This window comes from Lacerta agilis, chromosome 2 (genome assembly GCF_009819535.1).
Source record: "Lacerta agilis isolate rLacAgi1 chromosome 2, rLacAgi1.pri, whole genome shotgun sequence".
NCBI lineage: Eukaryota > Metazoa > Chordata > Lepidosauria > Squamata > Lacertidae > Lacerta > Lacerta agilis.
Window position 1 is genome coordinate 38,000,531 of NC_046313.1, and position 14,285 is coordinate 38,014,815.

At 45.5% G+C, this 14,285-nt stretch overlaps 1 protein-coding gene across 1 annotated transcript; it reads left to right on the forward strand.

The window, feature by feature from the left end:
- Positions 1-3,585: 3,585 nt before the first annotated feature.
- Positions 3,586-12,919, forward strand: CCDC42 (coiled-coil domain containing 42). The gene is made up of 7 exons (XM_033139572.1): positions 3,586-3,802; positions 6,385-6,490; positions 6,922-7,026; positions 8,192-8,389; positions 9,545-9,766; positions 11,071-11,229; positions 12,717-12,919. Exons 1-7 carry the CDS (start codon positions 3,726-3,728, stop codon positions 12,807-12,809), a joined length of 960 nt encoding a protein of 319 aa, XP_032995463.1. The 5' UTR covers positions 3,586-3,725; the 3' UTR covers positions 12,810-12,919.
- The last annotated feature ends 1,366 nt before the right edge of the window (positions 12,920-14,285 follow it).

A 14,285-nucleotide genomic window follows, 5' to 3' on the forward strand; every position in this document is an offset into this window, starting at 1 on the left:
GAGAACACTCTCAATTTGCATACAGAGAAGGAACCTGGCCTCTAGCTTTTTCCTGGCCAACAAAGAGGGAAGGGGAACCAGGGGATAGAGTTACTGAGCAGAATTAAAAAATGTAGCACTGTTACATACCCTCCACATTTCTCCAATGGAAATAGGGACATCCTATTGCATTCCAGCGTGGGTGGCACTGTGAGTTAAACCACAGAGCCTAGGGCTTGTTGATCAGAAGGTCGGAGGTTTGAATCCCCACGACGGGGTGAGCTCCCGTTGCTCAGTCCCTGCTCCTGCCAACCTAGCAGATCGAAAGTACGTCAAAGTGCAAGTAGATAAATAGGTACTGCTCTGGCGGGAAGGTAAACGGCATTTCCGTGTGCCACTCTGGTTCACCAGAAGAGGGTTAGTCATGCTGGCCACATGACCCGGAAGCTGTACGCCGGCTCCCTCGGCAATAAAGTGAGATGAGTGCCGCAACCCCAGAGTTGTCCACGAATGGACCTAATGGTCAGGGGTCCCTTTCCCCCTTTCCCTTTATTCCATTATTGTTGTTGTTGTTGTTGTTGTTGTTGTTGTTGTTGTTGTTGTTGTTATATCCCACCCATATGACTAGGTTGCCCGAACCACTCTGGGCAGCTTCTAACATATATAAAAACATAATAAAACATGAACCATGAAAAAACTTCATTATACAGGGCTGCCTTCAGATGTCTTCTAAAGTTTGTACAGTTACTTATCTCCTTGGCTCAGGGGTCACATAACTCCATGCCCTCCAACATTTCTCTGAAGAAAATAGGAACGTCCTAAGGAAAAGTGGGACATTCCAGGGTCAAATGAGAAACTGGGACTGCTTCTGTAAATTCAGGAGTGTTGCTGGAAAATAGGGACACTTGGAGGGCCTGCTATTACGATTGTTCCATCAGCACAGACATTTCTACTTGCCTGACAAAACAATCTCTCCTCTGCAATGTTGTGGCAGGACAACACTTAGGAGGAATAAAGACGAGACTAACTGAGAACTGCAGAATACATATGTGGGTAATGGAGGGGAGGTTAATTCAAGAGCTGTAGGGGACTAGGGTTAAGAAAAGGCAAGCAAGCCAACCCACAGTGTCTGTTCCCTACTATGGCAGCCTCCACACTATGGCCAGGACAGGAAACTCTCACTGCCCTTTGAAGTCACCCATGGCCTGGAGAGGGACATTCTGCTCACCCCAAGGCAAACTGTCTGGCTGACTTTCTCTTCACACAGAGAACTGGGCAGACAGAAAAATGAAGGAAGAGACAAAAGGCCCCATCAGAAAGACATGACTCAGAAATGGCATTTTCTCTATTCTAATAAGCGATGTTGTGTCAGAGAGGTAATTTATTCATGGGGTGCTGATGCAGTTGCCATGGAGAACCTAAGAAAAAGAAGCTGAGCTTTTAAAGCACACACTGTATCCAAGAGCCGAGCACTCAGTCAGGGAGAAGATGTAAAGACACTGGGAGAGAAGGGTGAAGCACAAGACAATTAAAGCTAACCCGCTATGGCTCCCACTCCATCGTGAGGTAATGCTCCAGAACCTTTCCATCACTGACTTCAGAAGAATTCAGGCTCAGCCCCAGTGTAAAGGCATTTGCTGCAGCCCACATGAAAACACAAGGACAGCCTGACTGGATCAGTCCTGGGGAATACTTATTATGATTATTTATTTTATTTGGATCATTTGGAGCTCACCCTTTGGCCTAAAAGGCTCCCAGAGTGGCTTATACACAGTTAATTGAAACAGGTCACTGCCTACAGGCTTACAATAGTTAAGAAAAAAAATGACACACAAGGGGGAGGGAAGAGGAAAATAAAAATCAAACAGCTGGCGCAGTTTAGGGTTAGGAGGTGCCTGATGGAATTGGGTTTTCAATAAAGCTGATGGAATGAGCCCTGCTTCTAATCTCTTGCTATGGTAAAATGTAAAGGTAAAGGTACCCCTGACCATTAGGTCCAGTCGTGGATGACTCTGGGGTTGCGGTGCTCATCTCGCTCTATAGGCCGAGGGAGCCGGCGTTTGTCTGCAGACAGCTTCTGGGTCATGTGGCCAGCATGACTAAGCCGCTTCTGGCGAACCAGAGCAGCGCACAGAAACGCCATTTACCTTCCCGTCGGAGCAGTACCTATTTATCTACTTGCACTTTGATGTGCTTTCTAACTGCTAGGTAGGCAGGAGCTGGGACCAAACAACGGAAGCTCACCCCATAGCGGGGATTCGAACCGCCGACCTTCTGATCAGCAAGCCCTAGGCTCAGTGGTTTAGACCACAGCACCACCCATGCAATGGTAGCCTGATGGAATGGCTGACCCCACATGACAGCTGAGGAGAGAGGAGGCCTGGTGGAGCTGGCCTGCCACAGGCAGCAGAGCTGATGGAATGATCAAGACTTCCACCACAGACAGTGCCCAATCCACAATGGGTTGTGGTGAAGGATGCAAATACTACACTGGGCTGGCGCAATAACATTTGCTCAGCCAAATCTTGGGCACTCTCTTGCTGTTCATGCTTCCAGAGAGGGAGGGGCACATTTCTGTGGTGACAAGATCCCAGGATTTGTTGAAAAGCACCCACACAATGTTGATGGTTAGCTGGCATTTCTGCAGCATGATCAGCCACACACCTCAAGGAAGTCGGCGTAGGAGCCTCTCAGATGCATTCCACTCTCCAGGAAACCTTTCGGAGCTTCAGAGCTTTACGGATCTTGCGAGTCCCAGACTCAAATATTTTTGCACCTGAAGAGACCAGTTAAAGTTTCACTACTTCAAAGTTGCCACCATGGCAATCACTCTTGCTTATCTGCACAAAAGCCCAGACTTGTATGTAGTATCAACCTATCAATCTGGTTGTCACCATCAAAGTTTTCATTTTTGCCATAGCAACTGTGAGACAATAGGGTGGATGGAACTGAACACAACAACCTTGAAAAGGGGTAACCAACCTCCTTGGGCCAGTTGGCACATATTGAACTTTGAGAATATATTTTGCCTCGTATAATTAATTTGCATGGTGTTTTCACTAATATATGCATTCCTGTACACACTTTATACCAATGTTTGCACACACACCCTGCCCCATCGCTCAGCTGGATTACAAAATGTGGAGATGTGTGAATTTTAAAGGCTGATTGTGTTTCGGTTCACATATTGTTTCAGGAAGTGAGGATAGGATAAAGTGAATCTAATTTCTTTTCAGCTCTAATCAGAACTCATGCTGTGCCACAATGTTGTTTCAAAGAGCATTATGTGTGTTTTGATTCCTTAATGCTCTCCTCCATCTATGGTAGTAGAAAAGGTTAATTCGACCATCTTTCTAAATGACAGCTCCTTCCTGTTATCCTGACCACTCTGAAACCACTGGCCGCTAAAAGTATATGTTTGCTACTTCACACAATCTCCCTGGCCAGTTCAGTCCTTCTCCAAGGAGGAATGATGGATGGTGGCATTTACTGGTATCCTTCACGCGAGAAGAGAACGATAGCTTCACACAGGACCCTACATCATTCCCAGTGCAGAACAGCCCTGTAGTTGCTAAGCAACCCTTCTGCATCTTCTGGAAGGTTCTGTGGCTCCAACTGTAACAGACTCTCTTTGCCTGATTCCTTCCAAGGCATTAGGAGAGGTGGAAAGGGGTGTCTCTAGCTCTGCTTAGAGTGTTGGGTTTAAAAGGGCTAGGGGTGCATTGCCTAGCCAGTGAGCAGGCATCATGACCACCATGGGTGAAGAGGACCTGAGCGAGTATTTCCGCATACAGTATGGACAGAAGTTGCTGAAACTTTTGATGTGAGTTAAATGCCACATCTCTTCCAGCAAGAACCTTCCTCTGGGCTCCTCTCTGTTCTACCTTTTACTCTCCATGGTCTTCTTCTCTGCTATCCCATGTTTTTGGTATCTTCTTCTTTCATTTCCCTTCTAGGTTCTCCTGCTTCACCCCCCCCCACTTTTTATAGAAGGGTCCAGGGTCTTACCAGCATCCTGGTTCCAGCAACAGCTGGCCAGGTGCACCTGGAAAGTCTACGTCAGGGACTGGACTGAGGAGGAATGGTGGGGGCTGCCTCCCCTCCTCTTGAACCTTCCCAAGAACAGGAGGACAGTATAGATTTAGAACAGTGGTTTGCCGAAGGCCATAGTTCAGAGGCTGCAGAGGGGGAAAGCTGGGAAATATTCAAAGAAGAACAGCAGAAAGAAGAAGCACTGGGGGAGAGACAGCTGACAGTCTCAGTGTCTTCGGAAAGTATTCTTGAGCATAGCTGTCAACTTTTCCCTTTTTTAAAGGGAAATTCCCTTATTCCGAATAGGATTCCCCGAAAGAAAAGTTGACAGCTATATTCCTGAGCCACCCTCTCCCAGCACTAGGCGAGCATTGCGAGTAGTAGTGTGGCAGTGGCCCAGAGGGCCATAAAATGTGATAACGCGAACCCCTATAAATCTTTGAATATGCTTCTAATAGAGAATTATGGTAACCTGCTGCTTTAAAGGAACCGATTATTTTGGCAAGATGCCATCTCACACCGAGATAGAAGAACAAGCAAATATTCAATCATAAAAACGCATTCATAAGCTAGAACATAAGCTGATACATGAAAATGGCTACACGTAACATAGGTTCCCATGCACTGCACACTAACAGAATGTAACAATCTCTGAGAATCAAGGTTTAGTTAGCAATGCTTATTGCGCATGCGTATTAGATTAGGTAATGTACATGCGTACTAAACTAAAATGAGGTAATGAAATATGATTGGTTAAATTGAAATCCTTTGTCTGAAATGTTATAAATATCCCTGCACAGACCTTTGGGCGGGGTTAAAGATTTGCAAAACGATTCCACTGTAACCTTTATTGCTTTGCAATAAAGAAAACAAAATGGACTCCAAGCTCCTCTAGTCTCTGAGTTTTATTGGCTTAGCTCAGAAGAAGGGCATTTACCCAATGCAACAGTAGAACAGAAAGCTCAGATCAGCTGGCACAGGGATGACATAGAATAGGAGTGACAGAGGGGGTTGGAATTTACTCAGAGCAACGCCATTATTTAATAAAGACTTCATTCATTTGTCACTCTCTGTAAATACTAAATAAATTACATGGTAAGAACTCTTCTTGTTTATCTGCTTTCTGGCTGCCACCGGGGGAGGGATCAGATTCCCTGAAGCCTACCCAAACTAGACATGAAGGTAACAGCTGCCCATACTAGAAAATTGAACGAGGAGGATTTTAACTTCACCTCCAGTGCTGTGGTCCTGATTGTAACATCCATCTGCTGCTATTAACTTTAAAAAAAAAAAAATTGTAGGAGATCCTGAACATAAATCTCTATGTCACATGTAGTTTGATCCTTTGGATCCGAGGGACTTTGTAAAGCACTTTTTGTATTTTCAAATATATAGCATCTACTGGATTATCACTATTTATACACTTGTTAACCTTCTCAAATAATCCTAATTCTAATTGTTGCAGGATACTCCCCTTTGCAGAAGCCATGCTGATCCTTCATCAATGAGTCCACAATTTACAGGCACAGAAGTTATGCTGTCAGATATGCATATATATATATATATATATATATATATATATATATATATATATGAGCAACACTTCTACTTTTTGAAGGAAGCCCTTTTTCCCTTTAATGGTTTCCTTGGCACTGCTGTTTAACCATGCCTATATCTTCATGAACTTATTTGTACCCTTTCAAATATCTTACATACATATTTGTAGAGCATCTGTCATAGTGGATTTTAAATAATATCCAAGATTCCTGAAGAAAGCTTTAATTTTTAATTAATCCCCTGATTATTATTATTTTAATATTAGCTCTTCTGAAATGAAATGTAACTGCCTTAGTCTTTCTAGGCAATGTTTCTCTCATATATGTTGAACTGGATGGTGCTGTACCCCTGTTCCCAAGTGGTTTGGCAACTAACCAGACCACCCATTACTAAAACAAGCACAGCTTCCTCTCTTCTTGGCTCCATGATTAGCTGTTCACTTTTCCTTTCCAACATCCTTCTTCGTCTGTCTCATGTTCCTTTCACTGCTTTCATTTCCCTGTCTTTCACTATTGCCACTAAAGTTTCATTTCCTTCCTCCAAACCCCTTTCACTTGCTGGGTATCTAAATTGAATCCAAGCCCCATTTTCTTGTTGCTCCTTGTAGACCTTGTAGACTGGATGCCTTGTCTGTTTTCTGACTGAAACTCATCTCTGGGCTTGATCCAGGCACCTTTGGACAAACAGGATATTCTATCATTCTGCCCCTTCATCCTAAGGTGTGTGAGCTGCACAAAGCCTACCTAGCTCACAGGTCCTATGACTTAGAGATATCTCTGCACTCTTCATGGGAAAATTCTTTTTCTCTTTTATTAGGAAATTCCCAGTATCCGAGGAGGAGTCCCCATCTCCCTCTATTCGGCTCCTGGAGAAGAAAAAAGAAGCCAAATTGGTGCACCAGGCCATGGAGGCACAAAAGGAGGTGAGGAGATGCCCTGCTTTACCACCTCTGTATCCCTGATGACCAGCTCTACCTTCCTTTGTCACCAGCCACTTCAAACCACAGAACTACATGGCTTATTGGCAGTAAATTGCACATGTTTTGTCTATTTGCTATCAAAACACTTTCTGGTCCACCTGGTCAGGATGCTAATTTCTTTGAAGTTTTGGGCTCTCTGTAACTTGAGAGAAAAGCAGGAGGCAACATGGTCTTCCAACACCTAACAGAACAAGAAGTCTACTGCAGCCTTCCCTGACCAGATGTCCTCCAAATATTTTGGATTTAAGTTTCCATCAGCATCAGAATGGTTAATAGGGACAGTGTGAGCTGTAGTCTAAAATATCTCAAAGGCACCAGTCTGATCTACTGGAATCAGATGTCCTACTGGTCTCTTCCCTCTGTGAACCTTTCAGGCATTCAAGACAAGGATGGAAGCCCTGAACAATCGTTGGGAGGAACTTGGTTCTAAGGAGATTCAGTTGAAAGCATATATTCGGAAATTCGAGCAGTTCATACAGGTATTTGCTTCTTGCAATTCTCCGGCTCTTACATTATAAGACCACCCTATTTAAGCACAGCACAGGCCTGATTGTGATATGCCTGAAGCTACACATATGTACACAGGCTAGTTGCTCTCCACCCAGTAGTAGAATCATAGAATTGTAGAGCTTGAAGGGGCCACGAGAGTCATCTGGTCCAACTTCCTGCAATGCAAGAATCTTTTGCCTAACGTAGGACTCAAACCCATGACCTCGAGATTAAGAGTCTCATGCCCTACCAATTGAGCTATCCTAGCTGAAACTATTCCAGTTTAACTTAGGTGGAGTGATAGAGGGCATAACCTGAGCAAGGACACAAAATATGCAAGATTCATTTAATACAATGACCAGGTATTTAAACCACATTGTGTTTTATTTTCAACATCAAATTAGTGAGTTGTCTTCCAGATGTAGAGGACAGTCTAGATATCAGCTTGGGGGAAGATTACCAGAGACTCAATAAATGCAGCAGGCTATGCAAAGTGCCACAGCTGAGGCTTCTGCAGGCTAACCCAAGCAAACCGTACGGCTAGCTGTGGAGAAGATCAAGCCACATTGGCTCCATCAGCCAGCTGCATTTTTGCACACCAGATGCTGAGTAGACTCAGTCTGAATGCCAAGAATTTCAGTAGTGGTACCTCCATTTCCTAGCTCAACTCAGTGCTGGTTCAGATGGAGACATGGTGTCAGGAGATATCATAGCTCAGTTTGTGTGCAGGAGGTCTCAAGTTCAATCCCAGCCTTGGGCAAAACAATGGCTAGTTAGTTATAGCACTTCCTCTGCCTCCAGAACAGTAGTAGCAGGCATTACTGGGCTAGATGGGCAAATATCCTGACAGTGTACAGGGCAACTTCCTATGCACTTCTGACAGCCTTATAGACTCTGCTAAAGGGAGGGGATGACAGAGGACGAGGTGGTTAGACAGTGTTCTCGAAGCTACCAACATGAGTTTGACCAAACTACAGGAGGCAGTGGAAGACAGGAGTGCCTGGCATGCTCTGGTCCATGGGGTCACGAAGAGTCGGACACGACTGAACAACTAAACAACAAATGGGAGGGAGGCCATGAAATCTTTTTGCATCTTGTCTTGATTCCTTTTCAATGGTATGTGGGGTGGGGTGGGGTCCACCATGGGGCCATTAGGAGAACGACCAGAAACGGATCAGAGCCCTGAAGAAAGCCAACAAGGAGCGGGAACTGAAGAAGCAGCGAGTGAAAGAGCTGGTCAAGGCCAAGATAGAGATGGCAGCTCTGAAGCAGCAGCACCAGAAGCTCTACAACAAGCTACAGCAATACTCCATCTTCAACAAGTACCTGGAGAAAGTGGTTGAGGTCTCCGAGGTACGTATGGCTGCTAAGAAGGGAGGCAATGTCTGAGGGTGGAGCTCAAGAGCAGATGTCCAGTTCTTTGGTCTATAGCCTGTGTGCAGAACCACAGAAGCAGGTAGGGGGACAAAGGACCAACACTTGAGGTGGGGAGTGGGAGAGACCTCAGTACCATATTGTGGTTCTGTCTGTGCCACCAGAAATCTGCAGATCAGATTTAGGTAAAGGTAAAGTTACCCCTGACTGTTAGGTCCAGTAGTGGATGACTCTGGGGTTGCAGTGCTCATCTCGCTCTATAGGCCAAGGAGCCAGCGTTTGTCCGTAGACAACTTCCAGGTCATGTGGCCAGCATGACTAAGCCACTTCTGGTGAACCAGAGCAGTGCACGGAAACGCCATTTACCTTCCTGCCGGAGTGGTACCTATTTATGTAGTTGCACTATGACTTGCTTTTGCACTGCTAAGTTGGCAGGAACAGGGATTGAGCAACAGGAGCTCACCCCATCGCGGGGATTCGAACCGCCGACCTTTCTGACCAGCAAGCCCTAGGCTCTGTGGTTTAGCCAGTGCTTTTTTCTAAAAATAAAAATAAAAAGTTTGTGGTTATTCTCATTTTCCTACTCATATTGAAATACTACCCCTCAATGAGGCCAAACTTAGATTCACAAATTGTTTAGGGGTATGCGTACCCCTGCACCCCCCCCCCAGAAAAAAGCACTGGGTTCAGCACTAGCTATACAGTTGATGCTAAACCGAGTTCTAGAATCTGAAGTTTCTACAGTTGATGCTAAACTAAGTTCTAGAATCTGAAGTTTAGAACAACTGGGTCATTGGTGCAACTGCTATTCAAGCATCTACACAGTTTCATGAACAATGGTGGTGACTTTGTATCTTCAGCATTTGTCCCCCTATTTGCTGCCTTTAAGCTGTAGTTCTGGACAGTGCAGTACAGCCTTAGTCAAATACCCATTGTATAATAACAGCTGGCTTCCTAAGCCAGTATATTGGCTGGCTGCGCTATGTTGTCTGTAGCCATCTGTTCCTGTCCAAGGATCTGTCATGGGGAGGAGACGATGTGATCCTTGAGGGTCTACTATTTGGAACTGACTATTGGCTAAGGGAAGATTGGTATCTCAGGGTTCAGGACAGTGATGCAAGGCATTCCCTGTAGTTTGAGGAGATCCGGGAGGTCATTGGCCGCTACAAGACCCTCGTAGGGATGCACCGGGACCTTGTGCAGTCGGCACAGGAGGGGATGGAGATGATTGAGCAAGCTAAAGTCCGCCTGGCGCGATACAAGGAGGAAAAAGATGATGAGATGCTGCAGCACAACAATGAACTAGCCCGCCTACAGCTGCGTTTCGACCACGCCCGCAGCGATGTCATCGTCTGGGTAAGGAGCAGGGGTAGGGAAATGTCTTCCTTTGCATTTGACCCAGTAATATGATGGCAAGCCTGAAACCAGTCTGGATGGATCAGAATCTTTGGGGGTTCTTGCTAGTCTCTTCTATCTGCATTTCCTAACAGGCTTACCCTCACCCCAGACCTCTCTGTAATCATAACTTAAAATCCGCTGCCATTAACCCATACCCTTGACTAGCTGCAGACAAACCCTGGCTCAGTGAACACTTAAGCCAGAGAGGATGGCAAGAATGGTCAGCAATCCACCGGGCATCACTGGGAGCCAGTTACCTGTTTGGCAGTGGGCAGGGCATTTTGGATAGCACGCGGCACTGTTAGTATCACTCAAAATCAGGGATTGGGAATCTGAGGCCTGGAGCCAAAATCTGCTCACAGAGCTACAGTTCTCTAAGTGGTTTAATAGTCAATCTCTTGTCCTGGGGAACTTTGGGGACTGTGAGTGGAATAGGGGTCTCCTAACAACTCTCAGCAACTATAACAAACTACAGTTCCCATGATTCTTTTGGGAAGCCATGATTGTTTAAAGCGGCGTGATACTGCTTTCAAAACATAGTGCAAATGGGGCTGAAGTATTCAGAGAATCGTAGCGTTGGAAGGGACCCTGAGGATCATCTAGTCCAACCTCCCCCCCAACGCAGGAATATGCAGCAGTCCCTTACCAGGATCGAACCTGCAAACCTAGCATCATCAACACCACATTCTAACCAGCTGAGCTATTAGGGAGTCTCAGGAGCCATTCCAGACCACCATATGTGTTCTTTATCAGGAAGAAATGACAGAAGGAGGGAGCTACTTCATTTTTAAACCTCATTAGTGGTAGCCAGAGAACATCTACCACCATCTTTGGCAATGGTGACTATCTAACATTTTAGGGAGGGAAAAGCAAGGTGCTGGCCTTGTGTTTGAACGACTAACTACAGCAGGACAAGGCAGGATCATCCCATGAACCCTAGTTGGGGCTGCCCATTTCTGTCTAGTAACAAACTTCTTACCATTTGAACCAACATTCCATGGCGGGGGGGGGGGAGGCAGACAGGCAGACAATAACACAGAACATTTTGCTGGAAAGGCTTTGCCCACCACTATGTGTGGCAGATCAGATTGCACAATGGAAATGCATCTTAGGCTGGTTGCTATGCAAGTTGTGTTGAGTCCTGTTCATCCCCCCCCCCATCTCCCCCAAATGAAGTTCAGGGCACTTTTAACATGGAAAGTAGTAGCATACTAGTCACGTCCAACGAAACCTCATTTTCTATGCCTCTGCCTTCTCCACAGGAGTCACGTTGGGCGCATATCCAGAATACGGCCGCGAAGAAAACATTGATGCTGGGTACCATCAAGATGGCCACTTTGAATCTCTTCCAGAGTGTAGCCAAGCAGATGAAGGAGGCTTTAATGGTGCCCGTGGAGGACACACACAAGCAGCTGGATATGGTACACGTGCCCCCAAGTTCTCCACCTATCCTCTCCAGGGTCTGGCAGTGCTTTTAGTCTATACCCAAAGGTCTCAGGGTGGTTCACAGAACAATACAAAACCAAAATACACGTGGGATTGAGTGCCCTGAGGGGGCGCCGTCTCTTGCGTTTCTGCCACCTGAGATGGTTGCTTCATCCCGCCTCATAAGTGGGCCAGCTCTGTTTGCAAATTGAGCATAAAGTCTTCAGTCCTTCATTGTTTGAGGCCCATCAAGCCATGTTGTGACAAGGAGATACAATTGGGAGGGCTTATATCTGGTTCGTCCAGAATGTATCTGGAAATGAAACACAGTGAGCAGGGACCTGTGGTGAATTGATGGCTCTTGTGCTACAGCATGTTCTCTCTCCAGTGTAGCTTGGCCATTGCTTCCCCCCCCCCCCCAGCAGCCCCAAAGTCCATAGCTCTACCGAGAGTTCTATCCTCCAGGCCAGCAGCCCCAGTTAAATCCCAAAGTAGCTTTCTTTTCTTTTAAAAGAAAAAGAAGTAAAATCGGTTATGGTTCAGTGGGCGAAGGACATTAAGGACAGAATGGGAAAATTTATGGAGAAATTAACTGAAATTTATGGCTTGCTTTACTATAAAGGAAAACTTTATGAAGATGCTATACAGATGGTACATCACACCCAGCAAATTGGCAAAAATGTACAAAACCATCTCAAATTTATGCTGCAGGTGTAGAGAACTAGAGGGAACAATGTACCATATGTGGTGGAGCTATAAAAAATATATAAAGAGCTTTGGGGAATTTAAATACAATGAACTAAAAAAATTGTTCAAAATAACGTTTATCAAAAAACCTGAAGCCTTCCTCTTAGGCATTATAGCATTAGACATTCCGAGAGAGAAAAGGTTTTTATGTACACAACAACTGCAGTGAGAATGCTGATAGCCAAGGGATGGAAAGGAGATAAAATTCCAACAAAAGAAGAGTGGCAGGTTAAACTGTTTGAATATATGGAATAAGCAAATATGACGGAGAAGATCAGGTATCAATCGACCCAAAAGTTTAAAAAGGAATGGGAGATTTATAGACAATATTTAAAAGAACATTGTCTCCACATTAAAACTTTAAAATGCTTTGAATAACCGTGGGAATAACATAAGGTAAAAAGAACACAAATAATGTAAGATTTAATACAGGTTGAGTTTATTGAAAAATAGAGGCAAGTAATAAGGAAACAAAGAACCCACACTAAGGAGGGCGAAAGTTGGTGGCTGAAATATTTTTGTGTTTCCGTGTTGTATTGTTCTTTTTTCTTTTTATTTGTGAGTTATGTTTTGTGGGTTTTGTGTGTGTGTGTGTGTCATTTATAAACTAATGCAGATTGAAATAATAAAAATAATAAAAATCCCAAAGTACCCCCCCCCCCAGTTCCAGCCTATGCTGCTGTGATGGCTGCCCTGCTGCTTGTATTAATCTGATGTTCATCCTCTTTGTTCTCAGATCCAGCAGTTTATCCAGGACCTGTCTGACATCTGGTCAGAGGTGAAGAAGAAAGAGCAAAACAGATCACTAACAGGAATGAACAAGGAGTGACCCAAGAGGCGTCAGGAAAAGAGTATAATGTTCCCCGCTTCTCTTCTCTCAGAGAACCCCCTCAGCTGTGCTTTGCTTGTCCTTTGGAACGGTTGATGCCCCAAGATGGCATTTTAATCCATAACCTTCCCACCCTTTACATTCCCATCACTGGAAACAAAACATAGTCTCTATGCCATGGTATATAAAGAGAATATTTTCATTAGTGGAGCCTTGGCTTCTCATCTGCCTTTGTTTCCACATGGGTAAAATATGTCCTGTGCCACGGACCCACCTTTGGCAGCCTGTCAATGAGTTGTTTGGAACTGGGTGGCCCGCCAAACGTGTGCTCTTTGCACGAAGTATTCTACAATCCCAATGCATTTGTGGTGGATTTATACCTGCCCACACACCACTCCTCTTGATTAGTTGATTTTTGCCAAAGCTATTGCCTTACTGCCTTACAGTTGCACAATAGCACAAGGAGAGCAAGACCAGCCCCTGCCCTCCAAATATTGGGTATTTGTACAGGGTTTCAGCAGGAAGTCACAGGACATGCACTGATTGGAAACAAACCAGGATGCCCACCCCGAAACCTTTTCAGGCACAGTGTTGAAGGTGGGATCGTGCAAAACTGCCCCACCCTGATACTACCATATGCACAAATCGTCATCATGAATGCACCATGGAAAGGAGATGAACTAGGCAGGCATCACTCCCAGGAGAGAAACGTGACTCTGGCACGCTGCAGGCCCCACGGTAAGTGCGGTGTGGTACCCAGTGTGCCCTGCCCCCCGCCCCCAGCCACTCCTCTGGACACTAACCAACAAAGCCCAACCTCCTAAACATGATAGGCCTAAGTCATGAAGACTGATGCTTGCCCTGGTATGTTTGTCTTGAGAGGAGGGGGCTACATTCCAAAGTTAAGATATCAGAATTTAAGGGCACAGGGCTAGGTAAGTTCACCCAGATGTTCCAAGGCCTGAAGGATCTCTGTCTCTTCTGGAGGCAGAAGGAATGCCAAGCAGTTGCTTAAGTAAGGTGCTTTTATTACATCTAGATATGAACTCCATGAATTAACTCCTTGGCCAGCAGCAATGGAAAAGAAAATGATCACTGGAGCCAGGAGCTCTTTATAGCGCTGGGGTGGCTGTCAGTCGATCCTCCCTGGGAAGCAGAGCTACTGAAGCTTGCTGAAGAGCGCCCTGAGTACAGCTATCTGTGCTGCAATAGGCAGCTGATTGTTGCACAGGAATAGACAGCCAAGTGCAGAGCTGACACGCTCTGCTCCCTGTCGCTAGAATGACAATTAGCATCCCGCACTCGGGAGTCTTCCATTCAGCAAAGGGCACTACGGTGATTAGAGCGAGAGCAGCGCAGATCCCGGAAGCTCATCCCATCCATTCAGCAGGCAGCAGCAAAGGAGCTGAGCCTCAGACAGCAGCCATTGCCGAGAGTGCCCCGGTGCTGGCGTCATCGCTTGGCTCTGCAGTGCAG

What these genes read in the sequence shown, in the direction of transcription:
- CCDC42 (XM_033139572.1), top strand. Translation starts at nt 3,726, where the DNA reads ATGACCACCATGGGTGAAGAGGACCTGAGCGAGTATTTCCGCATACAG. An exon ending in AATTCGAGCAGTTCATACAG is followed by an intron (nt 7,027 to 8,191) that starts GTATTTGCTTCT and finishes TGGGGCCATTAG; the next exon opens with GAGAACGACCAGAAACGGAT. An exon ending in CACACAAGCAGCTGGATATG is followed by an intron (nt 11,230 to 12,716) that starts GTACACGTGCCC and finishes CTTTGTTCTCAG; the next exon opens with ATCCAGCAGTTTATCCAGGA.